At 36.7% G+C, this 23,963-nt stretch overlaps 1 protein-coding gene across 9 annotated transcripts in view; it reads left to right on the forward strand.

Annotated features, from left to right (window-relative positions):
* The first annotated feature begins 2,738 nt into the window (after window positions 1-2,738).
* LOC112159217 (membrane-associated guanylate kinase, WW and PDZ domain-containing protein 1) overlaps window positions 2,739-23,963 on the forward strand; it is an 82,547-nt gene continuing 61,322 nt past the window's right edge. For 3 of the 9 annotated variants that reach the window (XM_024293134.2, XM_036212782.1, XM_024293135.2), the window contains exons 1-2: window positions 2,745-3,783; window positions 22,741-22,857. In XM_024293134.2, coding sequence (XP_024148902.1) covers window positions 3,486-3,783; window positions 22,741-22,857 — 415 coding nt within the window. In that variant the 5' untranslated portion in view covers window positions 2,745-3,485. Of the gene's footprint in view, window positions 3,784-22,740; window positions 22,858-23,963 lie in introns of all 9 variants that reach the window. The other 6 variants (XM_036212784.1, XM_024293141.2, XM_024293142.2 and 3 more) reach the window with 3 other exon arrangements.

Here is a 23,963-nt window from a genome sequence, read left to right on the forward strand (position 1 = left end):
AAAATATCATGACATAATGGACTGAATTTAAAGGGTCAAACATTTAAATCACTGAATCATGTCTCCTTTCTTCCCTACACTTATTGCAATTAAAAATGACACAAGTAATGGAGTCCTGCTCCTCTTTTTCAAACAGTGATGCTGGAAAATGTGCAGACACACCAGACTTTGAGGCCTGAAGATATCCCACATTGGATGGGGCACTAATGATTGTAAGTGGTTGCCTTGTTTTTATCTAAGAATTAATGATCATTAATTTATTCATCTTCTACAAGTGTTTCTTCCTGTTCAAAATCACAGGGGTGTTGTAGTCTTCTCAGCTACTGTGGTCTCCTGCTGGACCACACAGAGACAGACAACCACACTCACCTAAGAGACTATTTAAAGTCACAAACTAACTTACCAAGCATGTTTTTTGGATGCGGAAGTCCCTGTAGAAAACCCACGCATGCACACAAAGAACATGCCAACAATGAAAATCCAGCCAGGATTTGAACCAGGGCATTTCCATGCACCTCAATTTGTGAACATTTCTTGCCAATTAAAGGTTGCATTCATTCTGCATCATAGGATTTAAAGCATGCTCACTTGCAGAGCTTCAGATGGGCGCTTGTTTTGTGGCAGCGGCCTACATTTCAACATCTTGAGCACTTGAGTGCCTTGCGTTTGTGTCGTGTTCGTTGGCCTGCAGCAGTTAGTTTTTGCCCACTGAGAGTGTCATGTGACACGTGAAAGGCTGAGCAGCGCCCGCTTTACAGCAAAGCTTAGCCATGTGCACCATTTCATCAAAATGATCAACACATAAAAACAGAACAATCAAGGTATGGGTTATTGTAAAGCAGCAAACGCAAAAGAATTGATAGATTTAACAGGAAAAAAACATGTTAGGACAAGTGGGTGCAGATATTATGGCTGATTCTGACTGGAAACTCTTTAAACGCTGGAATGGAAAGCTGCACAGCTATCCAGGCCACTGCCTTTTAGTGGTAGAGTGCCAGCTACTGTACTGTATGCTCAGACCGGAAACACGGCCGGCCTGCTTTCCTTTGCTGGGGCATGTGCTTCTCACCTGACCTCTCCTTGCTCTGCCCAAACTGCTGAAAACCTCTGCTCTAAAATAAACGCTCCCTTTGTCAGCCAGTGGCACAGACTTCCTTTCTCTTGGGGAAACTTTTGACTTGAAAATGGTTAAAATATTCTGGGAAATAAAGAAAAAAGACAAAAAAAACCCAACATATTTTTGTTGTTAATAAGGATTATGAGACACTGTTAAGTCTGGATCAATTTGACCTTTTTTCTCTAAACATGAAAATCAAAACTATATTTTTTTTTTAACTCTGTATTCATTTCTAATTGCAAGTTCTTTATGTATATTCTAAAACATTAGTTGTAGCAAAATTTAATAATAAACTTTCATAAATAGATGTAATTAGCTGTTGAAAGCAGTCAAGGGATGACGCAAAGTTAAAACACTAACAAAAAGAGCTTTGTTTAGAAAAGTGGCTTTCACAGGAAGACGTTCCAGAAAGATGGCAGGGTTTTGATGTTCTTTTATTCAGAAATATTCATTTTTAATGTCATTTTTATCTTGTCAAAGTTGACTTTCTTAGGCAACTAAGAAACTGTTTATTCCTCAATATCAAAACTGACATTTTACAAAATGTCCAAAACATGACTAAAGATAAGAAGACAGCTTTTCCATTTAAAGCAGCTTTTCTTTTTCTGGATATATGCTGATATCAGTTTCAAACTGAATGTCTGATTTTGAAACTTACACTTAAAATAAATCCAAGGGATACTGTACTCAAATTAAAAAATAAAAACAAAACTAGAATCTAGAAAAATTAGTCCAAACCAGTTTTCTCCATGCCAACGACAATGGAAACATTTGATTTAATACTCAACAAAACCTCCAGCTGTCATTTTTTTCTTTATGTTATTTTTAAGTTGAATAAATGTTTGACTGGTCTTCATTGTCATTTTTTGGAAACAACATATCAATATATGTTGTAAGAATAAGTTCTAGTTTCCGATTTCTTAAGGATATATTAAGATGGACCAACTTGTACAAATATCTTATTCCCATGTTGTTTGCACAATGCAAAACTAAATCTCAAGAAAGCAAAAAGACAATTTTTTTCAAGAAAAAAAAACTGTATTTTCTGTCCTGCAAGGAAAAAAAAACGTATCAAAAAAGTTTTTCAGAAGCAAATTTTAATATTAGCTTGAGAAAACACGTCTTAGAACCTAGAATTTCTTGTAAAGACAATATTTTTACCACAATGGCAGTTTTCTTTTAAATATTTTTTATTTTATTTAAAAAATGTAAGATTTTTTTTCACTTAATTCTGCAGGGAGCCGGTTTTGCAGTGCATTTTATTCTACAACAAGTTTCTTCTATTTCTAGGTATTTCCACTTATAACACTAGTTTGTTTTCACTGTAATCAAACTAAACTATACAAACAAGTTGTAAAATATTAAACATGTGTTTAGAAGAAGCAAAAATTACATATTATTGGGCTGTATGGCTTATCTTATAAGATTTGTTGATAAGTAAAACTGAGTTGCTGCATAGACAGATTATTTTACTACTTTCTAGTGATTTTTTCCCTCAATAATTACTATTCTTTTCCTAGTATTGGGCTATTTTTTGCAGCAACAGGACTGATTTAATCTTGTACAATTGAAACTTTTCTCTGGAGAGAAAATACAAGGAAAATACTCCAGAACTTTTCTTTGTCTCTTCACTTCTCTAAAGGAAAAACCATGGACATTTGGATCAGTTAACAGGATGCTTTTACTATGTTAGGACACCAGCCTTTAGGAAACCTGCTCATTTCAGAATACAGGAAAAAGATGATGCAAGTTTTTTTTTTTGAAATATAAACAACAGGATGCTCGAGGATTACGCACAGAGATCGCAGTAATCCGTTTGGAAACGCAGGCGGCTGAGAGGAGCTTTAGGACCCGGTAAGTAAGGGGTCGGGTTGGATTTTTTTTACTCCCTTGTCCCAGTGGAGAAATGACTCCAAGGCTACCATAAACACAGATCTTGGCGCATGCGCAAACTCCACCGCTGCTCCATCCTGTGGAGGAGCGAACGCGCAGCTTTACCTCCTTAAAGGCGCCGCCGGTTGACAGGAGAGCTTCAGGGAAACGCGCGACTTCCTTTCAATGTTTTTTTTCTTTTTATGAAAGTTTTAGAAAAAGACAAGGCGCTCATATTTCGGGAGTCTGAATCTGATATTTCTCCTTTTGGGTTGTGTGAGCCCCTTGAGGACCAGAATCTCTCTTAAAGACGCGGAAACCACAACCGTCCGGACTGTGATCCACCGATGCGCGTCCGTTCGTGGGCATTCCTGGACTCAGGAGAGATGAGGATGATCCAGCCTGAAGTTTCCTGCGCGGGACAGTGCCTGTTCTATGAGTGGGGGGATTCGGACGCCACTCCTCGCAGTTAAATTGGGCTCGCACCTCAACAATTATGTCAAAAGTCATTCAAAGGAAGAACCACTGGATCACCAAAGTGAACGAGTGCGCGGTCAGCTGGGACGCAAACGGGGAGCTGAACGTGGATCTGCGCGGAGGCGCGGAGAATGGAGAGTTTCCATACATCGGACACATCCGGGAGGATGCTGTGGTTTATCAGGACGGTAAAGTGTGTGAGGGGGAGCTGCTGCTGGAAGTCAACGGGCTGGCCGTGCCTGGATTACCACTTTATGACATTTTTGGTGTGATCAACTACTCCAATGGTCCGGTCAGGTTAAAAACTGTGCGTCAAGGTAAGAAACTGGATACAAAAGTCATAACAAAGTTAAAAAATCCAGACATTTGTTCTTCCATTGTGGCAAAAATGCCAACTCTGTGAAGTAGGGCAGAGCTGCTCGTTTCTCTCCACGGCAGCCTGGAGTCTTCATAAGGTTTGACATGAAGCTGCCCCGACAGTCATCCTGCCCTCATTTGTCCAACATTGCTAAAGCCACAGTGGGTCAGAGTTGCAGTCACAAAGATTAGGCCACTTATCCAAACTACCAAGAGATACTTCTCATGCGCCTCTGCGCTGCGTAAATGTATCTAAATCCCACTTTCTGATGCCCATCAGTAAAATATTTTAAGAATTTATGTGAATATTGAGTTTTTGACTTCCATAAAAATATGAAAATTAAGCAAAAAGTAACATTCATCCACATAAATCTATTTCTAAAAAGGCCAAATGATGTTTGCTGTGGAAATATGACAGTTTTGTTTTTAACAAAACTTCTTTCTAAGTTAGTATTGTTTATGTGAAGTGAAAGGGGCTGTTACAGTGAAACAATAGTTGTGAGCTATTTGTGGAAATGCTGCCTTATTAGGTGAGACTGACCCATTGCCCACAGCCAGCTGCATGCACATCTGCCTTTCACAGTTAGGGGAGGAGAGAGACACTTTCTGTTATCTTCCTGTAAAGAACTGCCATATCCACATCAGCATCAGAAGGGGAATTAAGATTCAAGTTTCAAATTAAAAATGTTCTTTTTATTCCTCCCCATTTTTCCATTTTGCACCTGCTGTTTCTTCCTGGTTCCAGTTGTGTTTCACAACCTCTGATAAAGCTTGCAGTCCTCTTAGGGAAATCATTAACTGTGTTATATCAGAGTTGTTTAGTGAAACTTCTCAGCCTTTGTACTCACTGTCAAATTGACTACAATAAACGTTTAACCCTTGAGTCTGGATATCCTAGCAGTTTACACATTCTGTTGTTAGTCTTGTTTGCAAAACATTTAATCAGCATGAGAAAATTATATGTTAGTAGGATTTTTACATGTTCTTGTGGCATTTTTCTGATGACATATAAAGACAATTAAGCTAAATGTTTATTTCTGAATGTTTTTTTATTCCGTTGTGAATCAGGAGCAGATTAAAACATTTCTTTAGCTTTTAGTTGTTATGTACAAATTACAGTCGGCAGAACACAAGATAAATAGATCCATACATCTTTGTTTTCTTCATCTGAACTGATATCTGGGTCAAAACTGTACGGCACAGATATTACTCGCTATTTTTGTTCCACCGATAATGTTAGGTTGGGGTTGTGAGGAGCCGTAAGCTAGCGGGAGAGAGTGTAAACAAAGGGATGAAGGGAAATGAGGGCAGACTAACCACTCAGAGGAGAATTTCTAATGAACTGCTGCCACTCTACAGAAACTATGTACTTGAAAACGACACGTTCGTTGATTTTGGCTAAAATCAGCATCATTACAATTCCACTGGGAACGCTTTTACAATAGATCAAAAGATGATTGGAGTGGGACTTGAATATTCCCTGATAGTTTTCTTGTCGAGTTTTACCTCAACGTTTTATGCTTCTAAACAAAGCCTCAGTGCCCAGAGCTCTGGATGCCCGGCTTCATCTGTGATTAGTTTCTGGCCTGAGTCAGCAGATTCTCCGTCTTTAATTAAGGGAGGGGGATATTCTTTGATTATCCGAGTAGCTCACAAGACCCGCATTGTGCTCGGCAGTCTGAGGGGCTCCCATGCACAACTGGTAAGAGGTTAGCCATCCAAGCTGTCCCAAGCCAGATGACAGACTGTGGAGACGGATCAGGTCTCCATTATTCTCACCGACGGCCTGTGAGCCCAAATAACTGCAGCATTGTTAGGGTGTGTGTACATCTAGGGAGGTTGTGTAGTTGTGTCCGCAGGTGTGTTACTTCCATAGAATAATGCATATAAAGATAACTCATTCAGTGTGGCTGAACTGCATTCCTTTGTTGTTGATTTTTTTGGATTTTCTCTTTCAAACAAAGGAAACTTGACCAAATGGTTGATGAGTTGTTAAAATATTGTTGCTGCTTTTCTGACACTCTCTGGTTTGTGAATGGCTGTGTTAAACCCGTGTTGTTTTTTGTATTTGTCTATAGGTTGTACTTTAGAATGGGCCATATATGCACGACCTACTTCAATCTTCAGTACATGACTGCTCTATAATTTCCAGTGGATCATTGTTTGCATGGAAATAGCAGAATATTTGGAGTTTACAAGATGTCTTTACAACATACAACATTGTTCGTCTTTCTAGTAAAAAAAACGTTAGTCTGAAAGTCACTTTAAAGTTTGGTTAAATGTTAAAAGTTCTGTTAGAGAAGTTTTTAAACGTTTTAACATATCTAAGCTAAGAAAACCTATATATTTTTAACCATGCATGCCTGCCTCTGTCTTTTCACATCTATTTAATACTTTTTAAAGCCTCAGGGTCATGAAGCAAAAAAAGTCCAACAACTTTCAGAATAAACATAAAATGTCTTCAAATACATAACATGTTATCTTTTGATCTTTATTGGCCGACTTTTGACATCTCAGATGTAATGATTTTCTTGTGTTGACGTAGGTGAGTGAAAGCACTTGCTGCTTTATAATGACGTGCAATTCTCAGGTTAAAGTCCATTAAGGAAAGGTGGTTCAACAGGTTAAGACTACGGGCCCAGATGACTGACTCTTCTCTTCAAATATCTAAGAAACAGATGATAGGTGTGTCAGTGTCTTGTATTATAACTGGATTTTATTGGTGGGTAAAAAGGTCGTATTTCATCCTATCAGCTGCATCTTAGAAACTTGGCATTTCTGCGAGACTGTAAGACACAAACACAAGATAAGGGTACAAAAAAAAAATAATAATAATAATTAACGCTCTACACAGAAAGGTCCCACCTGGGACTCGAACTAGAGGCTTCTCGCTGTGACACAAGAGGACTAAACACTACATCGCTATGCAGCCTATTGCAAATTTTATTGATAGAATTTTGAAAATTTCTAACAATGCAGTTTGCAGAATGAAATACTTTTTTTATTTTTAGGAGAAAGTCATCTTTGTCTTTGGTCTCTTCCAATGTTTTTTGCGTATTAATGGGTTAATGTTTAAATTTGTAACAAAAAGAGCATATCTACATTATACACTTGAAATGCCAATTAAAAAATGATAAAAACACAGAACAGGTTAAGCTGCCTAGAACATGTTTCTCTCTGTGATTAAAAGTCGCTGAAAGCCCATGCATCCATTTTCTTTACCTTCTTTATCCTTTTCGGGGTCATGGGGCTGTCGGAGCCTGTCCCAACTCCTGTTACCTGGAGAGGTCGACCAGTCTGTTGCAGTGCCACACAATCACACACCCATCCACACTCATACTTAGGGGCAATTTAGAGTCCTCAATTAACCTATAAAAGATGTTTTGGACTGTGGAAGGAGAAAACAGGGGCTGAAAGTTTCATCTTCATTTTTGGCCTAAAAAGCACATTACCTCACATTTTAATAGATGCTGTCACAGTCACATATTTAGAATGCTAAAAAGTACAACAAACTTCCTTGCAAACTGAAGTACCTGGTAAAATTGTTTTCTAAAAGTATTCATAATAAAACAAAAATCCCTCCAAGTTTTTGGGGTAATACTTAACAAAGAAACTTCACAAAAAAATTGAGATTCCTATCAGTAAATTTAAAAATAAATGTAGTTTGATTTAATCTCAGATGCTCAAAAAGGCATATGTATGGGTTTAAGCTTAGTGTATTTGATACATGATGATTGTAGAAATGAGCAGGTGACTGGAATATACAACTTTTAATGATTCCATGACTAAATTGACATTAATCCATTATATTTAGTAATAGTAAACATTTTTAGGATGTAGTTATATTTCCACCAAATCATTCACAGATGCGTGTTTGTATGATATTTTGTCGATGAATATATTTTCAGGGATGAATGAAAATGCCTGAACTGTAGACAAAACAGGAACTATGAGACCTGTCCACACAGTTATTCTTTTTGGCAGTGATGCAGTGATGAAGTGCAAACAAAGACATCCAGATAGCCTCATAGACCCTCTAAATATTTACTTTAAAGTAAGTAATAGGACTCTATAATGTGGAATATGAGCTATTTATATATTAGAAATTGCACTTTTAAAGGGTTTCCTTTCAGACTGTCATTGTTCAAAGTAGACATGAGTTTTTTTTCCCTCTTCTGGTTCATCTGGAACCTCTCAGAAGAAGTATCCTGGGGTAGAGTTTCAGGAGATGGCATTTGCTAATCTCATATGCTGGATAATGTAATTTGAATCAGAGCTTGTTCACTGCCAGAGGAGTTCATGTGGTGGACATACACTAACATATGCTGACATTCAATGCTTTGCTACTTCTTGCAATCATACCGATGAGGTGAAAAAAACATTACACACCCTTTTTCCAATTTTTTTCATGATAAAAGTATGTCTTTTTTTTGATTGAGATGTGAAAACTTTCAAAAAAAGAAATCAAAATTTTGATATTTAATTTTTTTTTCTTTTATTGGCTCACAAGCTGAAGCAGAGAAATGAAGGGCTTTTTTACTCATCTCTATATGAAGGATTTCCAAAAAACTTTACTTTTTACGTAAGAGTATGAGTGTTACTCTTTTTTTTTATATTTTTTCTGAAATAGGATGATTTTTACCAAACAGATCCTTAAAGTCCCATTTTATTAATATATATTTTTTATTTTAAAATCATTCTCAGTGGTCTTTAATTATCATTATACCACTTTTTGCCAAAATCCAAAAGCCTCTGACATTTTTTAAGATAATTTTTGCAGAGCAGCAGAAGGTCTTCAGAATTTTGCCTCACAGTTGTGCATGGGACTTTTTTTGTGGAAGTTAGCCTCTGCTAATTTCCCATCAACCCTTCGTTTACACTCTCTCCCACTAGCTCATAGCACCTCACAAGCCCAAGGTGACATTTTTAAACAGATGGCAGCTCAGGCGAGAAAAATGAAGATGTTAATGGATCTATTTTTATGCAAGTGGATGCATTAGAATTGTAGTTGCAGTTTACAAACATGAGCTTTTTCAAACTGCATGTTTTCATCTGCCCATGATCCACCAAAATTTGAATAAAGACATTCTCAGAAACGCAGTTTAAATCTAAAATTATTTAATTTTTTATCTGTCATAAGAAAAATGCTACAATAACATTTTAAAACACCAAAAACATGATTTTCAGTCTTGTCAGACAGTCTTCTGGGTGTCAGACTCTAAAGACTGGTTGCTCTTAAGCTTTTGAGCTGCACACTTGACCCTGTGCTTTCAAATTAAATAACAGTGTCAATGCTGAAGTTGACATTGCTACCTAATTTCAAAGCCTGCCTCTAACTCTATGTACAACAATGCAATTATATCTTGCAGCTCAATTTACCAGCATCATTTAGTGTCTGTTAAGGCAGAGAAATGGCTCAGTAAGTGGTTCAAAAAGGAAGGATTCGTTTTAGGATTAGGATGCTCTTGCACTACAACACTGTTTCTAAAAGTAAATGAATTTGTGAAAGCTTTCCATTGTCAGAAGATAGCTTGTTAAATTTTAATGAGTCACAAGGTTGGTGGTGCGCTGAGATGGGAGGTTAATTTGTTCAGACTGCTAGAACCGAAAGTCTACATCTCTTGCATGATCCCTGCCTGCCCGTTTTACTGTAACAACAGAACAGGGAGGCAGAGGATGAAAAGAAAGTTGAGGATTACAAGGACAGTGGCTGGAAAAAAAAAGACATCACGCTGGAATTTGAATTTCTGGGTAAGACACGATCTGTTTTGACAGAAGGCACTTTTTCTGGAACGTCCTCAGAGAACACAGTTAGTCATATCTGCTCAAGCACACAAAGTCCCAACTTTTGTTTGGCTTAGCAAATTGTCATGATAGAGGTGCAGCCTATCAGGAGGATAAAAAAGAAATTAGAACTCACACATGGAAAGGTCTTTTTCATTTGATCTTTTGGGCTGTCAAATGTCCCCACTTAGTATAGAGATCATCATTTCGGTCTTCAAGCCTTATCAAACCTAAAGTTCCTATAAATTTTAGTTCTCAAATTTGGCTCTAACATGGAAAACTAAACCAGCTTTGTGACAAAGTTTTTTTTAAGTTGTGTGTAGGAAAATTATTAATTAATAAATTAGTCTTACAAATTGTAGAACTTGTAATGTCCTGAAGATACTATTCTCCTAATGAAGATCTGTCTTTGGTTCAAAATATAATTTTAAAATACTTACCAGTTAATTTGGTATGGCAGGCTTACATTTGACTGAATTTAAATAATTGGGTTGTGGTTCTTTTCATTAGTAAACTTTTAAAGTGTCACTCCAACTTTATTTTATGCATTGTAATAGTGTTCCCAGTGTTATTTTAATTATAAATATGCTGTGTTAGCCAATATAAAAGACCTGTGTTGTTGTTTTATAACATATTTTCTGCAGAGCAGTAAGAGTTCATCAAGAATTTGCCTCTGAGATGAGGTCAGGACTGTTAGCTCCACTGATATCCCATCATCCCTTTGATTACACTGTCTTCCACTAGCTTATAGCCCCTCACAAACCCAAGTTAACATTAGCATAGCAATAAAAAGCAGCCATACAGCTACGAGTGAGATGCCATGAAAATGAAGACGTTATTGTTATGGTATTAGCCATGTTGGGGCAATAACACGTCTATTCGTCTGCAAGTGGATACATCGGAATTGAGTGGAGCAAGCAGACTTTGGCTCGCCCATTTCAGTTGCTGCAAAATGGGGGAGTTTTTTCAAACCACTGGTTTTTATCTGTTCCAGATTCCCGATTTAAATAAAGAAAAATGCTGAAATGCAATTTCAGTCTTAAATTCTTTTATATATATCCTCCATCAGGAGAATATTGCTACGTTAACATGATAAAAACACAATTTTCAAAGGAGTGGGTCTTTATTTATTTGAAATTAAAGTCAAAACGTCAGAGTTTTTGTGGACCGCGAACACTGAGCATTTGTTTTTGTGGTAAAAATTGCTGTGTTTTGGTGACAGTGGTTATAGTTCTCTACGTTTTTATCTCGAATGACCTTTTCAGAGACATGAAGACATTTAAAAGTGTCACTCCAATCATCTTTTGATCTATAGTAAAATTGTTCTTTTATTATAATCATGCTTTTTCCAGCTATAATGAAAAAAAAGTGGTTTTCTAAGACATAGTTTCTGCAGAGCGGCAGGAGTTCAAAGCAAGTTTGCCTCTGGGTTGTGGGCTGGACTGCTTGTGTGGAGTGACCCCTATTTTCCATCATCCGCCCCTCACAACCCCAATCTAACATCACTGGTACAACAAAAATGGTGAGCAATATTAGAGCTATCCAGCTGTACAGTTTTGATATACCAGCTCAGACGTGGAAAAAAAAAGATGTACATGGATCTAGTTGTCCACAAGTGGATCCGGTTCTGGCTTGTACGTAACAAATCAAGTGTCTTCACACAGATTTTTTTCATCTGCTCCTAATTCACAATGATTTGAATAAAGAAATACTCAGAAAATAAATTATAAGTTGAATTTCTCTATAAACTTCATCATGAGAAAAATGCCACAAGAATGTGTTAATAGCACACAAAAATATTTTTCATTGCAGTTGTTGTAATCACATTTGTTTTTTTTCACAACTTAATATTTTAAAGTGCTGTTCACATTAATTCAAAGCTGTTTTTCCCCTCTGTAATATATCTAAACTTGAATGTGCCAAAGTCAGTTTTTGACAGTCAGCCATGACATTTCACCTTACGAGAGGTGAAAGAGCAAATTCCTAAGAGGGCACTGACAATTTTCCACAGGTGAAGAAAAAGGGTCAAACACCCTAATAAATGTGCACTTGGGTTTGTGTCCATGTGACCACATTCTCCCTTCCATTCTTTGACAAATGACTCCAACCAGTGTCAAAAAGCTGCACACCTTATCAAGATCAAAGCAGCTTTGCCAAAGTTGACCTTCTCCTGATGTGTTCCTCCCTGCTCTGGCGTGACTCTGGGATGGTCTGCATTAGCCACAGTGTGTAAGGGAAGAAGACCACACTTTTTAGGCCTTAATGATGTGAAAATGTTCACAGCTTAAAGGCTTTTTGCAGGTCTATAACCAAAACACATTAAGTAAAGCTACAAAGAAGTGCATGGTGCAGAACATTTGATGTAGATTTAATTTGTATAATGTTGACTAAATAGTATTTTATTTTGTTTAAGCTCATTTCACTTACAGTCCTTGTGTCCGTTTATCAGTAAGGTTCATGTGTTCCTGTTGGAGAACATTCCTAAAGAATGCTGTCATCAGTCTTTTATTTTGAGGTTGGTATTAAAAAGGTGCTTGGTTTCTTACATGTCGCTGAATGTTTGGTCCAAATGTTTAATTTTATGTCTCAATTGATTGAAAGTTTTAGTCAGTTTATGTAGAAAACATTTGTTGTTATTGGCCTGATTTGTGAAATACTTTTTTTTTATTCAGCAGAAACTCTAGATTTAATTTAAAATGTCAATTTTCTTGTTGGTTAGACGTGAACAAATTCATCTGCTCCCCTGTGGCAGGTAGATATAGAAGACCACTTTTAGGAGCTAACAGCTTCCATTTAGGAATGATTGAGGTTTCTGCATACTAATTTCTTTCATATCTAAATTAAAATGCCTATTTTAACAAGGGACAGAAACAGGGGAATAAATGATCAAAGCTAAGTCTGTTTCTGCTGTTTTTTGAGTAACAGGAGAGATTCAGTGCATGGACACAGGCTGGAACCGTTTCTGGAAAATGGGAGGCAGTGACCTTGAGTTTCTGTTGTTGTTTGAAGTTGCATCATCTGGTTCTACACAGGATTGAACAGCGTTGATGGTGGGAGACTCATTAAAAAGGAATACTTTTGTCTGAACAAGATACTCTTAGGAGCAGACAGTGTTTTGAAGAGATTGTAGAAAGAGTTACTGATTCAAAGAAGATAGTTGCACATGAATAAGTACAGAAACAGCTATTTTTGTTTAATTTACTGCTGACAGTGTTTATAGACCTCTGCCAGACAGGCAGGATTGAGACCAGCAAAGCAAAACAGAAAGATTTGCATAATTCTTAAGTAAAAATAGAACGCGTGTCTTTGCCAGATCTTTGATTTCTGTGATAAAAGCTCCCTTTTACTTTGGAGATATGTGAAAACAAAGCAGATTTGAGCTTTCTGAGCAGAAGTTATCTTTTTACTCTGAAAATTCACATTAGGAAAAAAAATAATAAAATCAAATAGAGAAAGTTAGAGAGAAATACATTTTATATTTGAGAAGTTTTGAGCAAAAATTTGACTTTTAGACATTCATCAGAGTTTGTTATCAGCCGTTTTAAATGTAGCTTGTGAATAATATCCTTTAAAACTTGACATTTTCCCACTTTCTTAAAAAGATTTTACCGATAATCAATATAAAAAAGTTTTAACAAGTGTTTTTAAAACACTTATCCCTTTAAAAATAAAAATATTTTCCAGAAACAAACGCTTTTGACCTGCGGTGACTCCTCTGACCTCAGTGTGTAACTGAGGTTTTGTGTGTGCGTAACAAGTGATATGTGTGTAATTTTTTAAGATTTGCATGTGTAAGTAGTTTCAAGCTTTTTTTAATTTTGTATTTTTTTATTTATGCACCAACTGTATTATATTAGTTACAAATCAAGAATTACGCACGCACAAATCCTAATTTAAGCACAAATCAAGTCCATTTTCTCTCAATAGTCCTGCACAATATAATGTTTTAATTTTGAATTGTTTTTTAAATATAAAAAGATGATATTATATTTAAATATAAGAATATATATATATATATATATATATATATATATATATATATATATATAAAACTGCAGAAAAATATAAGAATTTATATATATATATATATATATTTATCTATAAGAAAAAAATGGGTGGACCCTTTAATAGGTTTTAAAGAAGCAGTGCTGAAATGCATCTTTGATGCTTGTTAGAGCAAAAATTGCCATTTGCTATCTTTCTTACTTTGTTTGTTGTTTCTTTTTGATATGTCTCCTTTTCATAAAACAGTTCTGATATGGAATGAGGTTCTGTTCTGTAAGTGAATCACTCTTCAAATTTTCTTCTATCTCTATAATCAGATTTTTTATTTTTATTTACCAAGCCCAACAAACTTTTATTTAGTTGAGTTTTCAGGCAAACACATCCACTTTCAAAAATAATTCTTCTCATTAAAAAGTCAGCTGCCACCTCTGTCTGGAATCAGACTGAGGACCTTCACATGACACAATAATCCAATGAATCTTGAGGACTCTGCTCTCTCATTTCTCAGGTTAAACACAGCCCTTCAAACTACTTTATGGCTCCTTTGGCTCTGTGTAGAGAAGGTGTGTTGTGGGATTTATTAATAAATATGAGGTGCAGTACAAAATAAACCACTCATACACAATATGTGTGTCACTTGTGTTCCTTTAACTCCACCGCTTTGCTTTTTTGGCAGCGTCAACATCACAAGCAGTCCCTTCAATTATAACCCTCAAGGTACAAATTACTGGTTAGGCTGTGCCTCTTTGTGGAAAAACTTCCCCTTTTCCACTCTCTCATTAACACTCAAACCCCACATTATTTTTCCTTACTCCTTTTATCCAGGTGAAGGTGGCACACACCGGCTCACACCACAACGGCAGGTCATAATTCCTTATCTTGTTTTCATTTGAATGCTTTATCGTGGCACCCGGCTTGTAATGACACACTCATGTTGGGATGTTCTCCCAATAGAAAGGAAGTTGATATTCTTCCTCACAGCCCACAGATATCGGCTTCTGTCAAAAGCCCTTTTTGTGTGTGGCAGCCAGGCAAGGCAGTGGCATTTACCAGAGGCAGCCGGTCAGAACTGATGCTCACACACCAACTTCAGCTTAATGCCTTCTATCAGTGACAGGAAGGATTCAGTTTCCTTGAAGCTTCAGTGTCTCCACGTTGCCTGTGGGAGGAAAAACAATACAATGGACATGTTAAAAATAGTAGCTTTGTTTGGATGCCACAAAAAAGGTGTTGTTCCTTCCCTTTCCAAGTCAACTTAAGATAATTATAAGGAGATCCTGTTATCTGTTGTGTAGTAAATGTGGAATTCCTAAAACTTCCCAACTTTGTTATAGTTTGAGGGAAATGTTTCTGTCCAGGGTATATCAACGAGGATTGTTAAAAGCTTTCACTTCTGGCTTTTTCCTGCTCATCCTTTAGCCCTGCTCAGCTAGTTACATAGAGAAGGGAGTGGTAAGCCTGGGTTCCTCTGGATATATTTAGTAATGAACAGATGTAGCGCACTGGAGCGGAACACACCGCCTGTGCCCGCCTTTGTGTGTGGCTCTGTGTGTTTGTGCGTCTCTTTGTCTGTGACTCTTCCTTCCAAACCAGTTGTACCATTATGCACTGCTGAGTCTGAGTCAGCAGCATACCGCTAGAGAACTAGGTCAGAACTGACCTGCACACGCCTGCTCACCGAAAAGACCCCTGCTGATCTGCAGAGCCCCCTGTCATGCAGAAACATTTTCACAAAAGCTTCCTCCACAATTAAAAACTGGTCTTTCTGTTGCATCACAAATATTAGAACTAAACAATCAAGACCAACTAAAAATACTAAGTGTTTAAAGATTTAACATATTTTTCCATTAGTTAAATTTTGTGAAACTAGGACAACTTCCTCTCTTTCAGGAAATAAATGGCCTCAGATAAAATGAAATATATGTGCTCCCCAATATATACTGTATTTTATGAAAAAAAATGAAAATAAGAAAACAGAAAAACAATATGTTTTAGGAAGCAAATCCGTTTTATTTTTAGGGGTTTAACAATTCATTTTAACGATTCATAATGTATGGTTGAGATTGGTTCATTTTGAACGATTTGATCTGGTTCACTGACCTAAAATCCACCCAGAACATCTTAAGCCAAAAATTCAAACCAGTGTGACTCAGTGATAAATACCTGAGCACTGAACAGTGTAGGTGAAGATTCCCAGATTCCTTGTATTTCTTTGAAGATAATCAATGGTAAATTAAATATGTGAACAAACAAGTAAATAAGAATTAATGTCAACATTTTAGGTTCATACAGTTAATTGAAATAATACAGACGGGACATGTATGGTCACATTTCTTCGCGATATTCAGTATTTCCACACATTAGACTGTAATGATCACATATGTTGTTTGATGTGATGTCTCATGGTTGTTTTTTTAAGTTATAGTAAAGTAAACTCTACCTCAGTGATAATGGTGTTTTTCAGTATCAATTATAATGGATTTCTTTAATTTTGAAATGATTTTATTATGGTGTAGCTCAATTTGATTCAATTACCAACTTGCCTCAGGCAGATTGATCTGGTTGGATCGTAGGAATATGAACTAGTTACACACTTGTTTATCTTATTTATCTAATTTATGAATTACATGAAATGTTCAGTCTGAAAAATGCTAAGTCACTTAGAAAAATATTTGACAATCGCAGAATTTAACTGTTAACTTTGTTTAAGAGTGAAAACACTTGTAATAAACAAGATGGTGTCATTGGGCTCTTGTGTGTTCTTCATGAACACCATCCAGATAAATGAGAGCTTACTGTAAAGAAAACATGAAAGGAGCTCTGGGTGTGGCTGCTTATAGGGGTAATTATATAAAGAGGACTGGTCTGGAGCTTTATGGCAGACCACTTAGTTTTTTCCTTTCCTCCTCTGCAACTCTGATTAACAGCAACACTTGCTGTCATGGTGACATGTAGACAATGCAAAAAACAAAAAAACGTCTTTGTATATGTGTATTTCTGCAATTGTTGTATATTTGATATGTGAAATTATGTCTTTTTATTAGCGTTTATGAAGTCTCAGCTAAAGTGTGTTTGCAATTTTTCTTATATTTTCTGGCTTTTGACAACAACTCAACTAAGTAATACATAAAACAACAGAAAAAAAACACAATACTATCTGTAATGAGAAAGTCTTTAGTCTGGATGTCTCGAAACCAGTGCAACAACGGACATTTCTGTTTAAAAACCAGCATTTCCAGTTTCTACTTTGCAGCTATTATATAAAATGGACTTGAAACACAATATTATGTGTTCCATAGAAAACTCCAAACATTCTTAGTTGGTTTCAAATGACAGTAGAACACAATTTAGAGGTTTTGAGGATAGATTGTGTGAGTCTGCCTATTGTTGTGGCACAGCTCCACAATAGACAGAATAATGCAGATGGAGAGGAGCCTTTTTTATCTAAATGTAAGAGCAAATTCATTTGGGAATTTTGCTAATGAAAATTGTTTTTGATATGGTTTGTTCACATCAATTTCGTTTCTTTCAGTTCAGTAGCTTTATTGTCAATTTGGGAACAATGAAAATAAAATTCTCTGCAAGCCAACACACACTTTCTTTAAGCAGTTTAGAGCTACGGATTTCATCAAAATACACAAAAAATGATATTAAAAAAGAATAAGAAAACCAGGTTAAAACTGAAGCAAAAAAGAAAAAGTAGATTATTTATTTTAAAAACATGTTCTTATTTTACTGTACTTTATGGGTAATAATGCAGGTTCTAAAGATTGTACTGTCACTAACACCTTTCCCCATGGAAAATTAGAGCATCTACTGGAATCAACTTGCATATTCACTGAATAATGTTGTAACAAGCAGCAGCTCCAAGTATAGTTTACAAAAGGTTCAAAGCTGGGAAACTAAACCCCTGTATTAAAATGGCATAGAAATGCCTCTGATCTTTCTACAGATCAGGATTAGAAAGCTCTCTTGCCTTGAAGCGCTCTCTTGCTCTTGTCACTACAGTTAGAGAGGGCAGATCCGTGTGCATGTGTGCTTCCCGATCACATCAGGACTGCCTCTTCCCCTCCTCTAAACTAAAGACAACAGGCTTCTCATTTGGAATTTGATTTGTGGTCTACGCAGCTTTAATGGGGGAAAGAAATGTCTGACACACAAGAGCAGAGCTCCCTTTAACATGCATTAACACGCATTACCCCGCCACCACCACCACCGCAACAGCCAAACACATGCAGGCATCTTTAAAGTTTCTCCCTCTCGGGTTACATTTACATGTAAACTGAATGGACTTCACTTTTGTGTCATTTATGTGTATTTTAATTATTAGTTAAAAAAAATCTGTTAATATTGTAGAAAACACAAGATATGATCTGTAGAGCTTCTGTTCTAGTGCTACCTTGTAATTCATATTTTTCTTTGAATAATTACCCACTTTGCCTGCATAGAATTGATCGTGGATTAGTCTTCCAGGCGCAGCTGTAATTTAGAGATTTGTGGCTGTGGTCAGGATAAACCCAAACCTACATCTGTGGGGAAATACTGTTCTCGATTGCCAAGATATTTTGGGCATAGTAGAAATATTGTATTATTATATCTTTTATTTTAGCAAAATTTATAAAAGCATGATGGGAATTTTTCCCCCTGATTTAAAATAATAAATAGATTTAAGATTACAAAACATAGCATGATAAATTTAAATCCCACATTCTTAGGAGTAGGCAGGTGTGGATAGGTAGGTGAGTATTTGGGCTTAACCACTGGGAGGCAGCATGTTCCAATGACAGCATGGAGCTCGTCTTAATCTGGTTGGCTCTAGGTTGCTATGGATACATGTCTGTGTGTAGCAGGAGAGACACAGAGGGCAGTGTTGAGCTGGAAGATGGTATGTGAATCCTAATGAGCAGCTGAGCAGCGCCTCTCATACGGAACAAACACAATGAGGATTTTGTCTAAAATCTATGTTTTTGTGTTGTTTTGGGGCATTTCTCTCTTTTTTTAACCCAGCTATACACACATCACTGCAGCTGATTAAAGGCTACAACTCTGCTTTAAATGGTTATCGACGGCAGGTTTATTTCTGCAGACAAGATTGATAGGAGGTAGTAGGGACAGCTGTTACGTGGTACTACAGACTGCAGCTGTTTGGCCCAATCTTCTGCTGATATTTCAGGCAGCTGCTGCCATATGCTTGTATTTTCATGCTACAGGACCAGCATGCTTTTGTGAAGCATTTCAAAATCTTGAAAAGCTATTATAAAGATTCGGATTGGTGTCAGTGCATTTACGTTAACATGCTCACAGAAAAAAAAAGGCTGTGAAATGAAATAATTGACGTATTGTATATCTTCAGATGTTTGATTGCACTAGCCCCCACCCCCACTCCTAAAATGAAGCAGGATGCATAACTAGATTTAAGGTTATGTAATACTGGCTGCAGGCATGGAAGATGTGTATAATCCACTCTTATTTGAGTTAAATCTATCTTTCTCTCGGCCTGTCTCCTCTAAGAGGACCGAGGCTCTCACATCAGTCTTCTGTCTCCTCAGACAGGAAAAACACCCATCTCAGCTCACAACAGTCTTTCACAGATCGACTCTGCATACATCCTACACCTCTCGGTATCATATCTGGTTTTTAAGACTTCTCCTGATGCATCAGAAAACATATCCCTCTTAACAGAATGAAGGACAGCCTCTCAGAGGTTTGACAAGATTTATTTTATGATTCTTATGAGCTTTTATCGAGTGGCAAGAAAGTTTGGTCATTCTTCATGAATTAAAAATGTATTTTTTCTATTTGTATTATGACGTGTTGGATTTACTAATTGAAATAGTTTTGCAGAACTCAAGACTGCATGTTTGCTGACTCAATATTATAGTGCCATAATACGGAGAGCATATTAACAGCTTCCTTCTCCAGCAAAGAATCTTTTTTTTTTTTTTATAGAGGGAGGAAATTTTCTGCAAAATTATATTCATGTTTATTTTGATCATAAAGGGACTTTTAATAAAATCTAATAACCTATTTCAAACACTACACTGGCATGGGGATTGTCTACATGTTGTAAACAAGACTATAAATAGCAATGCTGGGACTGAATTTACATGAATATTTCATTTAAATTTGCATTTCTCAGGAAAAGTTTTTCTATTTTTTGTCGCGATAACATCATTTCGTCTTGAAGACATGCGTCATAGAAATATATTCTGTGTGAATAACCTCATCAATTGATCTAACGATTGATCTAGCTCTTGGTGAAACAACAATTCTCTGTTTTGGAGGACAGAAGCTCCACAGTGAGCTGAGATGTCTTCAGTTTCCTCATCCCATCGATTTTAATCCTCTGGATTGTTTTATAGCGCGTTCTTGTCGAATATTGTTTCTGATTGGTTAAGAAAAAAAAGATTTTATTCTTGATGCCAATATATAGGATACTCTTAGAATGCTTAACAAATTAATTCATTTCAAATATCCAATTTCAAGTCACCATCAGTGCAGTAATAATACAAACCTGCTCTTACCATACTCCACACATGCACTTTTTTATTGTTATGGACCAGCATGAGCCAAAGAAATACACAGTGCCACAGTGGAGTGATTGTAATCTCTAGCTCACGCAGCTTTAATCTTCATAAATAATGAATATTTGATGACTTTCTCATTGATAGAGCATGACACCTGGGCAGCCCACCCATGCATATACTCACTGGAGGGGATTGTTCCTGGCATAAGTCTTTATCTTGGGGGAAAGCGTCTAAGCTAGCAAGGAAATATGCAAAAAATATGTTTAAATATGCTCTTCTATTGAAATAAAAGGGTTGAAACGTTGCTTTTTAGTTGTATGTTTATCTATGTGCTGCTGTATGTCTTCCTTTTACAATCTGACTTCTGCTTGCCTAGCAGGGACCATAATAATGGTTGTCAGCACTGGATGGTTGCTAGGTAACAATTACCTGACTGTGCTTTGCTTGCACTGAATTACACAGTGGACTGTGTGCATGTGAGTGTGTAGAAGGACGGAAAAATACAGCAACGAATACCAACCTGTGTCTGTGCTACTGCACAGAAAATAGCACAAGCAGATGACTGGCTACAATGAGACTAGCTTATAGAGCGAGTTAGCAGTGAATGATCTCTGCTCGAGTCTTTCCTTCTGGATTTTGGTTGCTAACTATGTTACTGTTTTGGGTGTGTGAGTAATTCAAGCAATGTTACCTTTTTTGCTTGCCAATTTTATTTCCTGAAGTGTTTAAAACAATCCCCTCCTCGTGACATACTTTCATGTTTACATTCACATAGTCTGATGTGGATGTGGAGCTGGCACTGACATTATGTGGGAAGTCACTTTAGGACACTGGTCTATTGAACAACAGATTTCTTTTCATTCTTTTCCTTTTCATCAGCTACCATACATTTTTCATGATTAGGAAAATAATACATCCCCATTTTCAACATTTTTCCATGGTCTACAACTTTAATCTGAAACATTTACTATTTTTTATTCTCTGTCACAGTTTATCTAAATGCTCTTCAAATTCCATTGGTTTCACCTGGTTCTCCTTGTATGCACGAACTGCTATTTGTTGCTGTCTTGTGATTATAGCAAATTTAGGTGTCAAACTCAATTCTGGATCAAACTTGTGACTTCATCCTTTGTCTTTTTTTTTTTATTAATCCAGATTTGAGATTTTTGTGTTTTGGATTTCGGTTTGTCGCTTAAAATTAGTGATGGGCAGATAAAGCTCTATGAAGCATTGAAGCCTCTTTGAGCTTAATGGACCCAGTTACTTTGAAACAAAGGCAGAAACAAAAAAAAAATGGGGGACACAGTAGATGACCTGATAAGGATGACCTGAAAACCACACTTAAATAAACTGATCATTAACTTAAGTTAAGACAGCTGTAAATGATTTACTTAAACCTGGTATGAGAGGGAAACACAAAACGTAACATTCAAACATAGATTGTATAGCAAAGTAGTGAAACTAGGGAAAGTACATTTTAATTGATTTTTAAAAGCTGCCATTTAACTGACAAAGCAAGAAAAAAAATCAACCAAATAATTTTTTTAAATGATGTGCATAATGAAGACAGCTACAGCATTTCTGTCTGACAGCTGTCCAAATGCAGGACACTAAATTAAGCTCTTTATTTGCCCTAAAATTTCAATAGAAACCCTGTAATAGCAGTGACTGCACTGAAGTGAAAAAAACAATGCAGAAACAATGGTTTCTACTTAATTTATTGCATAGAATATAATTAAAAAAGCCTTCTGTGGATCATATGACTAATATGCAGACACCCAACAGGCTTGAGATCTGATCAACGTATCCTGTTTTTGTTAACTAATAGATCATACCACTTGAAAATGTATCACTTTATTGGGCTTTTTCCAAAATTTTAGATATGTTACAGTTTTAGTGTTTGCCAGGCTTGTGCAGTAAAATCTAAAATTCACAATATGTAAGAGATCCTTTCAAAAGCTGATATAATTCAAGTTGCTGTAATTCTCATTTGCTTCTTTACAGTACAGATCTAAGACCAATAGGAGGCCATGGCACCCCCACCCCCCACCCCCCCCAGAACTGCTTGCCAGCTATTTCAGACTTGGATGATACATTTGGAGATCATTAAATGGTCCTAAATGAGACCCTGGCGTGAGAGTGCGGTCTGACCATCTGGCTCTATTGTGCGCCTGAGCTGTGTTCAAATTCAGCCAGCAGCTTTAGAACACCTGATTGGATGAATGCTGGGTGTGCCTAACAATCTCAGCCAATCAGTGGGCGCTTTATCAAACACTGAAAACCTGCCCCGGTCACTCTTTTTTTTCTTTGAATGGACCATGGGGTTGGATGCTCTCTCTATTGTCCAAGCTGTTTCTTGCATTAGTGGCCTCTAATAAAACAGGATGACTACTTTCATATTTATGTGTGTCTTTGTTTTACAAATGTGTAAATCTCTGTGGCAGTGCAGAGGACTAGTGTCATGAACTTAAACTCTAAATTCTCTAAGAATATCCTAAACAAAGATTTCTTCAGCTGCTTTTTGTGTTGGTTTTAGCCAACTTATTTCTTTTTTTTAATGTTGGTATACTTGATATGTTTTTGTTTCTCTGCATTGTACAGGTCATAAGTTGAGCAAGGACCTGAAGCACTTCCTGAGCTTGAGGTTTCAGAAGTCGTCACCTGACCATGAGCTGCAGAAAACTATCCGAGCCAATCTTTATCGTCACGCAGTGCCTTGTGAGTAAAACTTTTCTCATTGTTTTTCTTATTTTACCCCCCTAATTCTAACTTATTTGTAAATTCTCCAATCATTTTTAATTTCTTCTTCACCAATTAAGACTTTGAGGACCCACTTTTCTAAAGTAAATGTGTATTTTGCCTGCATTTTTTCTTAATATTGTTTACGATTGCTTTCCAGTAAAAGCTCTTTTGTTTTATGAGGTTGAGCCAAACTCTTTGCATTGTGTCAAACGCCACATCTGGGCTTTGCTTACATCACATCTAGTCACTTCTGGTTAAAACAGTTTAGCTTTCATCACCATGAAATCTTAAGAATTTCAACATGACACAGTGTGGTGGACATTAAAAACCCAGTTTGATCACCACTCAAATGCACCCAAGCAACTAATAAAATCAGCGCTTCCACCTCCTTCAGCAGCGTCCATGTTTTTGAATGCCCGTGTTTGCGTTAGGCCGCACCTTAAGAAAATGAGGCTTCTAGGCAAATCTGTTTTCTGCTCTCTTTTTGCTCTTGGCATTTTCTCGTTCTATCTGTGCTTCTCTTGCACTCAGCCATGTGACTAGTAAATCCGCCTCTCTGAGCCTCTCACAGCCCCCTGTCTAGGATTATGATGTCCTGATATATTGAAAATAGATTCCTGCCTGATTATGTGATAAACATGGCAGGCTCTTGCAAAGGTCACGACACGATGCAGATGCTCTGGTGTACAGAAGGCAAACTCTGATGCAGATGTAAATATTAACATTTAATTCAACGTTTTGATATATTTCAAAACAACTGTATTAAAGCAGCTCCATGACATGAAGATAATTCAGGTGAATAAAAATGTCTTGAATATCATTATTTTTATAGTGTCTTTGCCTTGTGTAAAAAAACAAAACAAAAAACTACAAAAGACAGCGCATAATTCATTTTTTATGGATGATGTTTCAAACTTTATGCTGACTCAATCAGTTGTTCATCCATTTTATTCCATATTACAGTGAAAAACCAACAGATGCGTTCATGAATTGAGAAAGTCAAAAGGAAATACAGTCGCATTTGATACCTAATTACAATAGACGTGATGGGAAAAGATTTCAGTCTGTAACTCTGTCGAAAG

The sequence above is a fragment of the Oryzias melastigma genome, linkage group LG7 (assembly GCF_002922805.2).
Source record: "Oryzias melastigma strain HK-1 linkage group LG7, ASM292280v2, whole genome shotgun sequence".
NCBI classification, from domain to species: Eukaryota; Metazoa; Chordata; class Actinopteri; order Beloniformes; family Adrianichthyidae; genus Oryzias; species Oryzias melastigma.